This window comes from Oryctolagus cuniculus, chromosome 6 (genome assembly GCF_051225735.1).
Source record: "Oryctolagus cuniculus isolate XC-2025 breed Fujian yellow rabbit chromosome 6, ASM5122573v1, whole genome shotgun sequence".
Lineage (NCBI taxonomy): Eukaryota > Metazoa > Chordata > Mammalia > Lagomorpha > Leporidae > Oryctolagus > Oryctolagus cuniculus.
Window position 1 is genome coordinate 166062934 of NC_142872.1, and position 13942 is coordinate 166076875.

The 13942-nt window shown below is 64.6% G+C and overlaps 1 protein-coding gene across 1 annotated transcript in view; it reads right to left on the minus strand.

Annotated features, from left to right (window-relative positions):
• AGO2 (argonaute RISC catalytic component 2) overlaps positions 1–13942 on the minus strand; it is a gene marked incomplete at its 3' end in the record, with an annotated part of 43431 nt that overhangs the window by 3191 nt on the left and 26298 nt on the right. Inside the window, 7 exon segments of the mRNA NM_001082710.1 lie at positions 540–641; positions 3972–4106; positions 5138–5332; positions 6826–6916; positions 10382–10541; positions 11419–11603; positions 13765–13898. Of these exon segments, the coding sequence (NP_001076179.1) occupies positions 540–641; positions 3972–4106; positions 5138–5332; positions 6826–6916; positions 10382–10541; positions 11419–11603; positions 13765–13898 (1002 nt within the window).

Consider the following 13942-nt stretch of genomic DNA (forward strand, 5'->3'; position numbering starts at 1 on the left):
AATGAACCAGAGGATGGAAGGGCCCTGCCTCTTTCTCTCTTTCAAACCGAGTGAATATAAATCAAGGCCAAGTTCACAGTGAGCTCCCAAATTTTAGGTCCTGATTCTTTGGGGAGGGACCTTGCGTCCCATCTGGAAAGCCGAGGGCTGCTGACGGCAAGGTGCTCTCCAGGGAGGGCCAGCGCCTGCAGTGGGTGGGGCCCTTGTGTGGTCGCACTGTTAGCCACTGAGAGCCCCCGAGCGGCCTCCTGTGTGCCCAGGGCACAGCTGGAGCCCGTCCTGACAGAGGCCCAGCCTGCTGTCCCACCCCACGGCAGCCAGGGGCCTCGTCCCCGCTCAGCCTCACCTCTCAGCTCACAAGGCCCCAGACACGCGACACCTGCCCTGGACACTTGCCCTCCTGCCTGGATCTCAACAAAATGAGGCCTCCCAGGGAGGTCCTGCCACCAGCACCCCGAGGGCCGCACCCCGAGGGCCACCTTGCCTCCAGTCCGTGCAGCCAGGGCGTGGGCGCCCCCGAGTGCGCCCGCTGTGCTCACCTGGATGCCGGCGTGGCTGCACAGGTAGAAGTCAAACTCGGTCGGGTGTGTGATCTTCGTGTCCACGGTCGTGCCCGCTGGAATGTTCCCGCTCTTGCCGACCTTTGTAACGAGGAGGCTGGTTAGGGCACAGGCAGGGTGGCGACAGAGCTGATGCTGCGCTGGGGCTGGGTTCTCGCATGTTTCGTCACCATCCGCAGGTTCAACACGGCCCTGCACCCTGGTCACCGCTATTGTGATTTGTGACCCAGACAGAAACTGTCGCTGACAGACACAGAAAGCCCACTGGCGCAGAACAACCATGCCCACAGCCCGCGTCTCTGGCCACAGTCCCCTGCCACCGGCAGCCTGCTTTGGCTTCAGACACGTGACGTGGAATGTGCGGACAGCCGACCGGTGCCCGGGAACTCGCACTTTGCCTTGGGGCAGCCTTTTTTTAACCTTCAGATTTTTTGAAAGAAAGAGAATTTGGGGGGCCGGGGCTGAGGCATAGAGGGTAAAGCTGCCTCCTGCAGTGCCAACATCCCACAAAGGTGCTGGTTCGAGTCCTGGCTGCTCCACTTCTGACCCAGCTCTCTGCTACGGCCTGGGAAAGCGGTAGAAGATGGCCCAAGGCTGGCGCCGAGGCTCACTAGGATAATCCTCTGCCTTGCAGCGCTGGCACACCAGGTTCTAGTCCTGGTCAGGGCACCGGATTCTGTCCCTGTTGCCCCTCTTCCAGGCCAGCTCTCTGCTGTGGCCAGGGAGTGCAGTGGAGGATGGCCCAAGTGCTTGGACCTGCACCCCATGGGAGACCAGGAGAAGCACCTGGCTCCTGGCTTCGGATCAGCGCGGTGCGCCGGCCGCAGCGCGCCAGCCGTGGTGGCCACTGGAGGGTGAACCAACGGCAAAAGGAAGACCTTTCTCTCTGTCTCTCTCGGCTCCTGGCTTCAGATCAGCCCAGCTCCGGCCACTGCAACCATCTGAGGAGTGAACCAACGGATAGAAGACCCCTCTCTCTCTCTCTGCCTCTGATTTTCTCTCTGTGTAACTCTTTCAGATAAATAAATAAATCTTTTTAAAAAAAGAAAGGAAGAAGGAAGGAACTTGGGAACCATGGGGGCCCTGACCTCTTCCAGACCCCAGCCCCGTGCCTGCCGGGCTGTGATCTGAGTGAGGCCCGATTCTCCCTGCAGGGCTGCTCTGTGTCTGCCACACCTGTCAGTGTCCGCTGGCATGGTACTTGTCGGGGACTGCAAAGCTGTGTGCGTGTACCACAGATCTGGGCTGCTGCCTGCTATGTGCTCGCGCGTGGGAGCACACGCCGTCTCTCCTGCTGGCGCTCCCAGGCAGGCCGCTTGTGCCCCACTGTTCACTGCCCCCAGCACCGCCGCCACCCTCCGCACACAGGCTTCCCCAGGATGCGCTCCCAGAATCCCAAGGGTGCCCCGCCCAGCTGCAGGACCTCCCAGGGAGGCAGCGCGGGGCTCAGGGACAGCTTAGGGTCAAGCGGCCAGGCCACGCAGGAAGCAGATCTGGGCCTGGGACGCGTGGCTCCAGACTCGCGGCACCGCGAGTGACCGCACGTGTTACTGTTTCTCCCACTCTCCCGTCCTCTGGCACACTTCATGCGAGACTGTTCCAGGAGGATCTGGTGGTGCTGCCCGCGAGGGGCCAGCACTACGGCACAGCGGGTTCAGCTGGGGCTGACACACTGGCAGCCCGCACCGCAGTGCCAGCGCCCCGACTGCTCTGCTTCCATCCAGCACTGGCTAACGCACCTGGGAAGCCATGGGAGGCGGCCCAGGACTTGGGCCCCGACACTCCCGTGGGAGACCTAGACGGGACACCTGGCTCCTGGGGTTGGTTTCGCAAAGCTCTGGCTGTTTTGGCCATTTGGAGTGAACCAGTGGATGGGAGATCTGTCTCCCCCTTCCTCTCTCCCTCTGTCTTCCAAACACATTGACTAAATCTTCGAATCCTGGGGGTGTAGCACGGTGGTGCCAACAGGCTAAGCTGCTGCTTGGGACGCGCACGTGTCTGCTTCCGACCAAGGCGCCCGGGGAGGAGAGGCTGACGCTCCGAGCACCTGGGCCCCTGCCACCCAGCTGGGAGACCAGGACGGAGTCCCGGGCTCCTGGCCTCAGCCTGGCCCAGCCCTGGCTGCTGCGGGCACTTGGGGAGGGAGCCAGTGCACTGAAGGTCTCCGTCTCGCCCTCCCTGGGCCATTCTGCTTTACAATTAAACAAGCACTGATGTGAGCAGGGACGACCCCGCAGCGCCCTCTGGGGCCGCCTGGGGAACTGTCCATCGCCGAGTTCCCCTGTTCGTAGAGCAGGTTCCGATTTTCACTTGCTGTGCTGCCTTCTTCCTCCTCCGCTACCTTCCTGTCCATTCCAGGAGGGGAGGGGGCACAGTGCAGGCCTGGGGCTGAGGGAGGCGGGGCCCCGCCGGCTTATTTCATGGGTCTCCTTCCCGTCCCACAACATCGCAGCCGCGGCTGCAGACTGCATGGTTTCAGCGGCCTTGCAGGGGTTTTAAAAGAAACCCTCTCGCTCCTGCTGGGTTCTGCGCGCCCTGCAACGCCATCCTCGCACGTCTCAGGCCTGAGCTACGCAGAAGTGAGCGGAGTGCTTCAGGCCTTTGTAAGCTGCATTTCTTCTGTCGACTTAAAATGTCTAATGATAAGAAATGTCTTTAGGAGACAGGCTTGGAACCCTCTGGAGACCTCCTCTCTCCGGTGGAGGCCCTGCTCCCGCGGCTCGCCCGCGCCACTCCTGACGCACCGTGCCCGGTTCCAGCAGAGATGGACTGCGGGCGGCGGGCGGGTCAATCTCTCCCGCACCGTGCTCCCCCTCCGTATGTGCAGGTCCCGGTGCAGGCACACCCGCGACAGTGCCCCTCCGCCTATTCTGTCCCCAGCTGCCGCCTCCGCCTCCCTCCCGGGCGCCAGGCTGACTCCCGTCTACGCACTTCCTCCTGTCCTGGTAGTCGCTTTGACACAGGCGGCTACACGTAGGGCGGCTGTCTGCTAAAGACTCAGTTTTGCTTATCCCGTGAGGGGACACAGAGCTTTCTTTGGCTGTCACAGCCACAGACCTGCTGAGGAGCACCTGGGGGCCGGCCTGGGCCTGGCACACCTGCGTGCTCCCAGCCCCTCCATACCACCGCACGTGGCTTCTCTGCTCGCCTGGAACAAGCATGGTGGGGACCTGGGTGTCTCCACTCCACCCATTTCCTCCTCATCGCATGGCCACGGCCACGGCCACGGGTCCCGCCCGTCCCGTGCCTGTCTGAGCTGCCTCTCCAGCTGATTTTCGGGACAAACGAGCTGGCAGTGGCAGGCCTGGACCCGCCCCCCCGTGTGACTGACACACCGAGTGTCCTCAGCACACGGAGGGGAGCCTGCCTCTGACGCTGGAGGCGGGTCTGCAGGGCCGCGGGGACACTCACCCGCTCGTTCTTGTCCGTGCAGAAGAGCCTGGTGTGGTGCCGCTTCTGCACCACGATGAAGGTGATCCCCGGCTGGTAGTCCTTCTCCAGCTTGATGCAGGCCTCGCGGATGGCGAGCAGCTCGTGGTGGAGAACCTGGGGCCGGGAGGGACGCGCTCAGGGCCCCTCGCTCCTGGAACCCCCGGCAGCACGGCCGTGCAGCCCAGACGCGGTGCGGCCTCCCGGCCCCTCAGCGCGGTGCCAGCCGTGACTTCTCCCTCTGCAGGTGTCGTGCTAGAGAGGACTTGGGCTCGGGAGGCCCCGAGTTCAGACCCCAGCTCTTCACCAGCAGCTGTGGCTCCGGAAGAGCCCCGACCTCCGCTCCCCGGCCTCGCCCTGCCGGACCTCGCAGGGCAAGGCTAGCGGTGGCAGGCCAGGCACCTGGCACACTAGCACCAGCCCCGATGCCCCACAGGCAGTGAGCGGCCCCTGCTCACTTCCAGGTCGGACAGATGGACCCACACTCAACTGTCCCTGTCAACTACCATGCTATGACACTGCAACAAGACAGGCTGGTTCCGGGTCAGGAAAACCCAGCTGTGATTCCAAGACATCTGGAGGGTGTTTGCAGGGCGGTAAGAACCGGACGGCAGATCCCTCGTGCAGAACGGGTGCAGCGGGCACTCCGGGAGGAGGTCAGCACCAGGCTGGCCAGTGCAGGAGCAGCGGCCCTGTCCACCCAGGAGACCAGGACGGTGAGTGCACACGCCTTGTCCCAGGCCTCAGAGACACAGCAGGCCAGCTACCAAGGGTGCTCCCCCACCCGGCTGGGTCTTCCCTAGCACCGGGTGCGGCCCACACCGTATTTCTGCCTCTCTCCAAAAGCCCAGGTGGCGTGGAGAGAGCGGAGGCGGACGTGGCCCTCGCCGACAGGGAGAAACGTCAGCTCATTCATTGTCTGAGTTCCAGGCTGGGATGGCTCTGTTAGGCCAAGGCACCTTGACCTGACACCCCCCGCCCCCCCAAGGCAGCCTCGCTCCACCCCCAGCCCGCCCCTCGGCAAGAGCACTGCAGACGGCCAGGCCCCAACCCAGACACAGCCCTGCCTCTCTCCATCCCACCCCCCCGCTCCCCTCCTCTCCTCTGCCCCACCTCGGAAGCTGGCCGGGGCGGGCGAGGGCACCCACCTGCTGGAACTGGCCCTCGGAGACGCCGTCGCGGTAGAAGATGATGCGCGTGGGCTTGAAGCGCGTGGACTTGTAGAACTGGATGAGCAGCTCGCGCACCATGGCGGCCAGGTCCTGGATGATCTCCTGCCGGTGCTGCTGCACCCGCACGGTGGCGCAGTAGCGGTTGGGGTGGGCGTCCATGCTGCCCACGACCTGTGAGGACACACAGTGAGCGCCCTCTCGTGGCGCACACGCAGGACAGCTCCCGGGACGGACCTCCCACCGTGGTCAATGGCAATGACCAGCTACGCGAGCACTGGTGACGTCACTCCTCGTGTTTGGCGACGGGGCTTACAAGAACAGATACATAACAGAAAACGCGACGGCTCGGAAGCTCGTTCTGCTGGCCGTGGGCACACGTCGTTCACCAGCTCGAAGACAGCAAGCGGCGACGGTGCCTTAGGTTTCAGGACAAACAGCCCAGGCGCCAGGGCGGGTGGGGCATCCGGCAGGCCCCCGGGGGCCCCCACCCCCGCTGCTCCCCTCCTGCTCTGGGAGCGCTCAGAAGGAAACCTCTGGTGCCCCAGAGGCAGGGACTGCTTCCTGGAGTCTCTCCCCTGGAAGGCCTCACCCCTGCCTTGGGACGAACTCTCCCTCCCGCTCCACGTCCTGGGTCCTGCCTCAGGCTCTGCTTTTTCTCTCAAACCAAGAGAACAAACTGGCTCCGACACATTTCAAGTTGGGGCAAACAAACGCGTCACCACAGACACACATCTGTGGCTGCCGATCTAGAGCCGGGCCAGAGAACGCACCGGCCCCTGCCCCTCCGCAGCCTAGGGACGAGGCGCCCAGGGCCAGCAGGAGTGGGGAGCCGCGGGCACCCCTCTGCACACCGGAGAGCGCCCTGGGGGAAAGGCTGTGGGGCCGCCCGGGGCACCGCTGGCCGCTCAGCACTCCGCCTTCCAGAGCTTGCAAACCACTCATTGAAGAGTGAGCCGCCTGGGTCAGGTTTTGTTTGTTTGTTTGTTTTTTAAATAAAAGGCCAACAGGCAAGGGCACTGGCTCCTGAGAAGCAGCCACGGAAGAGCTGACGCCCGGGCCGCACGGGGGAGCGCAGGGGCACTGGCCAGGACGCTGTACTGAGGGCCAGGACGCTGTACTGAGGGCCAGGACGCTGTACTGAGGGCCAGGACGCTGTACTGAGGGCAGGGGCACTGGCCAGGACGCTGTACTGAGGGCCAGGACGCTGTACTGAGGGCCAGGACACTGTACTGAGGGCCAGGACACTGTACTGAGGGCAGGGGCACTCCCCGGCCAGGACACTGTACTGAGGGCAGGGGCACTCCCCGGCCAGGACGCTGTACTGAGGGCAGGGGCACTCCCTGGCCTGGACACTGTGCGGGAAAGGGCGGACTCTATTGACAGTCTGGTTAATGCTTCATTTGGCTTAGCATCTGCTGCCAGGGCTACAAATCTCCGATCTCAGTGGAGCAGCAGGGGAGCCCCCAAAAGGCTGTAGGCAGCCCTCGTCTGGCTTAGGGTCTTCTGGGCTGGGCGGCCTCAGAGCCCCGGACTTCGCCCCTCCAAGCACCCACTGGCCACAAGACTGCTCTCAGCAGCTGGCAGGCCGGTAAGCCCCACGCCTCTCAACACCACCAGGCCCCCGCAGGAGGGTGTCCCCGAGAGAGGGCCCTAAGCACACTCACGGCAGCGATCGAGGGCTTCTTGCCATCCCCAGCGGGTGGGTGAGTGACATCTGCACCCAGAAATATGACCGGCTGCTGGAACACGGGGGGCCTGTGGGGAGAAGCTGGCGTGAGCGGCAGGCACCTGACCTGGGGCCGAGGGCAGCGTGGTAAAGCTTGCAAATCCATCGAGGGCAAGCAGACAGGACATGCGAGAGGAAGCCTGAGAGGGAGCCCATGCATGCTGACCATCCGTGCACGCCCACACCGCTACCTCCGTGCACGCTGACCATCCGTGCACGCCCACAGCGCTACCTCCGTGCACGCCCACAGCGCTACCTCCGTGTACGCTCACACCGCTACCTCCGTGCACGCTGACCGTGTACGCTCACACCGCTACCTCCGGGCACTCCATGGACTGTCCGTGTAAACTCACACCACTACCTCCGTGCACGCTGACCGTCCGTGCACACCCACACCGCTACCTCTGGGCACTCCATGGACTGTCCGTGCACACTCACACCGCTACCTCCGTGCACGCTGACCGTCCGTGCACACCCACACCGCTACCTCCGGGCACTCCATGGACTGTCCGTGCACACTCACACCGCTACCTCCGTGCACGCTGACTGTCCGCTCCCGCGGCCCCTGTGCTGGAGACGGCTGCCCTGTGGACGTGCTGGCATGCCTGTGGAGCACTCTGAAGGGCACGGGGAGGACTCCGTCTCACTCGACAGAGGGCTCCACTCCGCAGCACAAGGGCAGCTGGGGACCGTCCTGGGGCTGCTGCGCACATACAGGCGGGTTCCAGAACCTTCCTCAGCCTCTCCAAGCTCCCCGCCCACACCCCACAGAAAAGGAGCAGCCTTGTTGGGGGACACGGACTGTGGGCTGCTCCCCTCCCCCACAGTGCTCCGCTCAGTCCCGAGGGCACAGGCAGTGTGCAGAGCACTGGGCCAGTCCACTGGCCAGGAAACCCAAGTTGCGGGAGTGGGGCAAGAACCAGGTCCTGGTGGAACCATGCGGCTAGGCACTTGCACCATACATGGTCCAGGACTGCTGGCCAGAATCTGCAGAGGACAGGGGACAGGAGCCACCAGGAGCTACCACCAGGCTCCCGGAAGCAGAGGGCCCAGCAGAGCAGTGACAGAGGGGCCAAGGAGGGCACCCCCCACTTCCCGCTCCCTTCCCAGGTGGCAACGCTCTGTGTGCGGGGCTGTGTGCACCTGTGATCCCAGCTGAGCTACGCCCCTGCACTCACGGCAGCCTCATGTGGCACAGGGGCCTGGGGCTGGCACAGGTATGCCTGCTGGGCACTGTCACCCGCCTGGGCAGTGAGCTGGGGGTCCCCATAGGAAGCAGTCCCACCCCCACCCCACCCCGTGCCTCGAGTGCTGCTAGCGAGGGGAGAGGAGTGCGTGAGGGTCTCATCTGTGTGCTTCCACGTCTCAAGGTCCACAACAGGTGGGCAAGACTCCCCTTCAATGCAGCTGGGCCTCTCCTGCCCGGGGCTGTGCGCCGGCCCCTCTGGGAGTGCCGGGCAGACGCTGGGCAGGTGCGCGCTGTTCCCTGCCCGCCCTGTTTTGTGGAACCTCTTGGAAGGCAGCACATGCGCACAGACACCGCCTCACTGTCCACAACTCACAGTGGCCGGAAGCCACTGAAGCCACTGCTGGGGGCCCTGACCGCACAGGGCCTGCAGGGCACCCTCCACAAGCCCCACACCGGCTGGGCCGCACCTTGGACAATGCCACGCCTGCCCTCGCTGCCTCCCCTCCCTGCTTGTCCCACGCAAAGCTCCCCGAGCTAGCTGAACCTGTCGGGCCCCTTCCACGCGGAGGCGGGCTGCCGCGGCAACGAGACGGCCCGGCATTGGACGCAGGACGCACTTGCGCAGCCGTCTGGGACCTGGCTGTCTCCCAGCCTCCCTGCTTCCGTCTCCCCGGCTGGTGGCTGGCGTCTCGGCCCCTGAACCTCAAGTGCCCCAGGAGCAGGGGCCTCACCTCACCCAGCTACACTCCCTCGAGACACCTGCCCCGTGCTGAGGACCCCTAATTTCCGCCTTCCGCTCCTGTGGTCTCCCTGCTGTCTCCCGCAGGGGCTCGGGGCCCTGGAGCCATCCTGGTTCCTCTCTTTCCTTCACAGCCCGTGAGCTGAGAAAGCTCCATCTTCACACGCCCCAGGCCAGGAACGCTCTCCGTGGGTTAGCGGGAGCGTCTCACCTCTGCTGGCCTCTTGGATCAGGTCACCCGGGAGGCCGCAATGGCCCAGTCCCGCGGGCAGCACTCCTCTGCTCTCACGGCCCGCACACCTCCACCGCACACCCGACACTCCTGGCAGGCTCCCGCCGGGTCCCCTGCTCTCGCTCCACCCTCTCCAGGCCCTCCCCTCCCGAGCTGCCGTGCCCTCGGCCTCGCTCTGCTGCTCTGCGTGTTACAGCCGTCTGGGTCCCTCCACTGGGCTCCTGCCCCAGACTCGGCCGAGCCCGCTCCCGTCGCCCCCAGGACTTGCACAGGACCAAGCCACAGCACGGAGCCGACATCAAGGTCCAAGCCCATGTGACTGCAGACACGGGCTCTGTGCCTGATATCGTTCAAGAGGGCCCTGCAGTCAGTGAGGTCAGGGTCAGGGGGGCTCAGCCAGTGTGCTCAGGGTCAGGAACCCTGCAGTCAGTGTGCTCAGGATCGGTGGGGCTCGGTAAGTGAGGTCAGGGTCAGGGGGGCTCAGCCAGTGTGCTCAGGGTCAGGAGCCCTGCAGTCAATGTGCTCAGGGTCGGGGGGGCTCAGTCAGTGTGCTCAGGGTCAGGGGGGCTCGGTCAGTGAGGTCAGGGTCAGAGGGCTCAGTCAGTGAGGTCAGGGTCAGGGGGGCTCGGTCAGTGTCGGGGGGCTCAGTGTGCTCAGGGTCAGGGGGGCTCGGTCAGTGTGCTCAGGGTCAGGGGGGCTCAGTCAGTGTCAGGGGGGCTCAGTGTGCTCAGGGTCAGGGGGGCTCGGTCAGTGTGCTCAGGGTCAGGGGGGCTCAGTCAGTGTGCTCAGGGTCAGGAGCCCTGCAGTCAGTGAGGTCAGGGTCAGGGGGGCTCGGTCAGTGAGGTCAGGGTCAGGGGGCCTCGGTCAGGGTCAGGGGGGCTCAGTCAGTGTGCTCAGGGTCAGGGGGGCTCAGTCAGTGTGGTCAGGGTCAGGGGGGCTCGGTCAGTGAGGTTAGGGTCAGGGAGGCTCGGTCAGTGTGGTCAGGGTCAGGGGGGCTCAGTCAGTGTGGTCAGGGTCGGGGGGGGAGGTCCAGTTAGGGCTCCGAGTGTGCTGCCAGTGCAGCCATCTCAGGACGGTGGTGTGACACCTGTTAGGATCGCAAGGCCTTGTGCCCCACCAGGACACAGTCAGGAACCCTGTGGCAGGCGGCCAGCCAGGGCCCTGGTTCCTTCAGGCTGGGCCTTTGCCCCGCTGCTCAACACAGCTTCTACTGCTCCAGGGCCAGGAGGCCACCCCCCGGCCATGTCAGGGGCAGCCTCGAGCCCCTCCGCCCCGCCCCCGCCCCGCCGCCCAGCGCTGTCAGGCCCCACGTCTGCCGGCCGGCCCGCCCTCACCTGCCCTGCGGGAGCAGGATGTTGTTCACGCCGCCCAGCTTCACGTTGATCTTCAGGCAGAGGTTGGACAGCGTCTGCGGCGTGGTCCTCTGCACGTTCTTCATCTGCACGCACTGCGTGGCCATGCCCAGCACCGTGTCCCCGACGCGCTTCACTTCAGCTGAGGACACCAGAGGCACACACGGCACATCTCGCTGGCACCTGGTTCTCCACGCAGCTGGCCCCAGCCCGCCGCCCCACCCGCCCCGGCGGCCTCGCAGGGAGGGGAGGCGGAGGTCCCCGTCCCACCCTCATCAGAAAGGGACGCTGGGCAGGCCCCTCCCGCTCCGCCAGCACAGGCAGCACCGCGGGCTCGGGATTCCTGCGCGGGACGACACCTATCAAAGGGCTCGCGCCAGCACGCACACTCGCGCTGTTAAAAATAAGCGGAGCAGCTCCTCAATCCCTGGCAGATGCGAATCTGACATCAAAGAGCCGCGCGGCCGCCCCACCCGGGACGCTTCCAGGAGGCAGCTGGGCGGCGCTCCCTGGCAGCTCCGGAAACGGTGACGCCGGGCCGGTATTAATAGCGCCGACGCCAGCGCTCCTCTCGCCTGCTTTTTTTGGAGGTTGGGCTTGGCGGCCAGCAGCACGGCGCTCACGCGTCCGCGGTCTGTCCCTGGCTGGACAGCAGTCCCTGGAGACCGCCGTGGCATCCCGGGCGGCTCCCTCTGCCCCAGGCACCCCCGCCACTCCCGCCTGCCGCCTGGGGCCTTCCTGAACAGAGGGGCCGTGCGTGGCTTATCTCTGCCTTCCAGGGGCTCAGGCCACAGTAGCTGCCTCAATGGGAGCTCCGTGACACCCGTCCCCAGAGTGCAGGTGGGCACGGGGCGCCAGCAGACGCCGCCACGAGCCCCGGGGTTGCTGGGTCCCCTGGACTGTGACTTGGACAGGACACGGTGGGGCCCTGAGCCCTGACACATGGGGCCCGACGGCGACCCAGCCAGGGGCGCAGGCCGCACGCACAGCCAGAGACGCGCGAGCCCGCGGGCACCAACCGTAGACGGGCGTCTTCCCGGGCAGGATCACCACCACCAGCTGCAGCCCGGCGTACGTGTTCTTCAGGTGTCTGAACATGGGCTCCACGCTGTCGGCCCCCTGCGCGTACTTGCAGAAGCACGGCTGGCCCTGGATCGGCATGCCCGCGTCTCTCGAGATCTTCCTCAGCTGCTCTGTAAAGGACCTGGGGACCCGGCTCGCGTCACCGAGGGGCACCCACCGTGCGGGACCACAGAGCCAGGCCACGCCCCGGACACACACAACCCACAGGTCCGGCAGCACCGGCAGCTCGGGAGGCAGGGAGCCCGGTCAACAGCTCCTGTGTTGGGTCTAAGAATAAAGCCTGGGCCCCGCTGTGGTGTGGCAGATAAGCCGGCATCGCACACGGGCCCAGGCTCATGTCCTGTCCACTCTGCTTCCAACAGGGCTCCCGGCTGACGTGCCGTGGAAAGCAGCGGAAGGTGGCCCAGGCGCTCGGCCCCCGCCACCCACGTGGGAGATCTGGATGGAAAAATCTTCCTATTTTTTTTTTTTTTCTTATTGACAGGCAGAGTTAGACAATGAGAGAGAGAGAGAGAGAGAAAGGTCTTCCTTCCGCTGCTTCATCTCCCAAATGGCTGCCACAGCCGGCGCTGTGCCAATCCGAAGCCAGGAGCCAGGTGCTTCCTCCTGGTCTCCCATGCGGGTGCAGGGCCCAAGCACCTGGGCCATCCTCCACTGCCTTCCTGGACCACAGCAGAGAGCTGGCCTGGAAGAGGGGCAACTGGGACAGACTCTGGCACCCCGACCGGGACCAGAACCCGGGGTGCCAGCGCTGCAGGCGGAGAATTAGCCTAGTGAGCCATGGTGCCGGCCAAAGTCTTCCTATTTTTTAAAACAGTTATTTATTTATTTGGAAGTCAGAGATACAGAAAGAGCGGGAGAGACAGGACCTTCCATCCTCTGGTTCACTCCCAGATGGCTGCAACAGCTGGGACTGGATCAGACCGAAGTCAGCAGCCAGGAGCTCCTCCCATGTGGGCAGCAGGGGCCCAAGCACTCGGGCCACCCTCTGCTGCTTTCCCTAGACCAGCAACAGGGAGCTGGCTCAGAAGTGGAGAAGCCGGGACCTGAACCGGGGCCAACGAGCTGCTGGCATTGCAGGCAGTGGCTTTACCCACTCTGCCACGATGCCAGCACCTCAAATAATCAATCACATTGCCTTCTACCCTAAGCAGGGAGCGCTGGGATGCAGCGGTGACTCGCTGAAGTGTTCAGTTTCTCACGTATCACGGCAGCTAAGAAAACGTATGTGGGTGACCTCTCTCTTATTTAGTTATTTTCATTGCATTTGAAAGGTATAGAGACTGATGGTTCACTCCCCAAATGCCTTCTGCAGCTGGGGCAGGGGCGGGGGTGGGGCCGAGACAGGCTCACGATAGGGGCCTGGAACTCCCTCCGGGTCCCCCGTGGTGCGCAGGCACCTGCTGCCTCCCAGGGTGTGCGGCGGCAGGAAGCCGGACCAGGAGCAGAACCTGTAGCAGCGCCAGGCCCTGACCCGGCGCTGCCGTACGGGACGTGGCATCTTGAGCAGTGCCTCGAGCCCCTGGGCCACAACACCCACCCGCCAAGTCCGTGTTGGTTCCTAAACCCGTCTCTGCGTTTCCAGCTCATCCTCTGGCAGGCTCTGAGGACACCGGCCCGAGATCCACGGCCTCTGAGCGTGGCCCCTTGCTGGAATGACCGTGTATGGCGAGGCCCCTGGATTTCGATTCTTCTCACTCTCGCTCTAAGTCTGTCTGACTGGGACCAGCGCTGTGGCACAGCAGGGGAAGCTGCCGCCTGCCGCACAGGCTTCCCATTTGGGCTCTGGTTCGAGTCCCGCTGCTCCACTACTGATCCAGCTTCCTGCTAACGTGCTTGGGAAGGCAGCACGAGATGATCCAAGTGCTGGGGCCCTGCACCCACGTGCGAGACCTGGAAGAAGCCCCTGGCTTGGGCCTGGCTGTTGTGGCCATTAGGTGAGTGAACCAATAGGTGCAAACTCGCTCCCCCCCCTCTAACTCTTTCAAATAAATAAATAAATAAATAAATCTTTGTGTGACCCCAAAGCAGAAGCCACGTCCGCCAGCAGCCCTCTCTGCCGGGGCCCCGCGCCTCGCCAGCACCCCGACGGCGCCCTCTCTTCTGAAGCCCCCGCCCGCGGAGGGAGCCGCCCAGCCTCCTGGGCCCCTGCTCACTTAGTTCCCAGAAGCACGACGCTGAGGGGCTTCTATGGGCGTTCCAGGTCACTGCTTGCTACTTCCTCTACCGCCTGCGTGCTCACCCCGCCCAGGCCCAGGGGTCCCAGCTCTCGAGGGGCTTACTTAAGGTGGACTTCCGTGCACTGGCGCTGGGGCGCGAAGCAGGCGATGGCCCACACCTTGATCTCGATGCCCGTGTGGAACTGCTTGTTCCTCATGTCCCACACGCCCTGCACGGGCGTGGCGATCGCCTTATTCTGCAGTGACGAGACCTCAGAGTGAGGAAACGCGGGAGACGTGC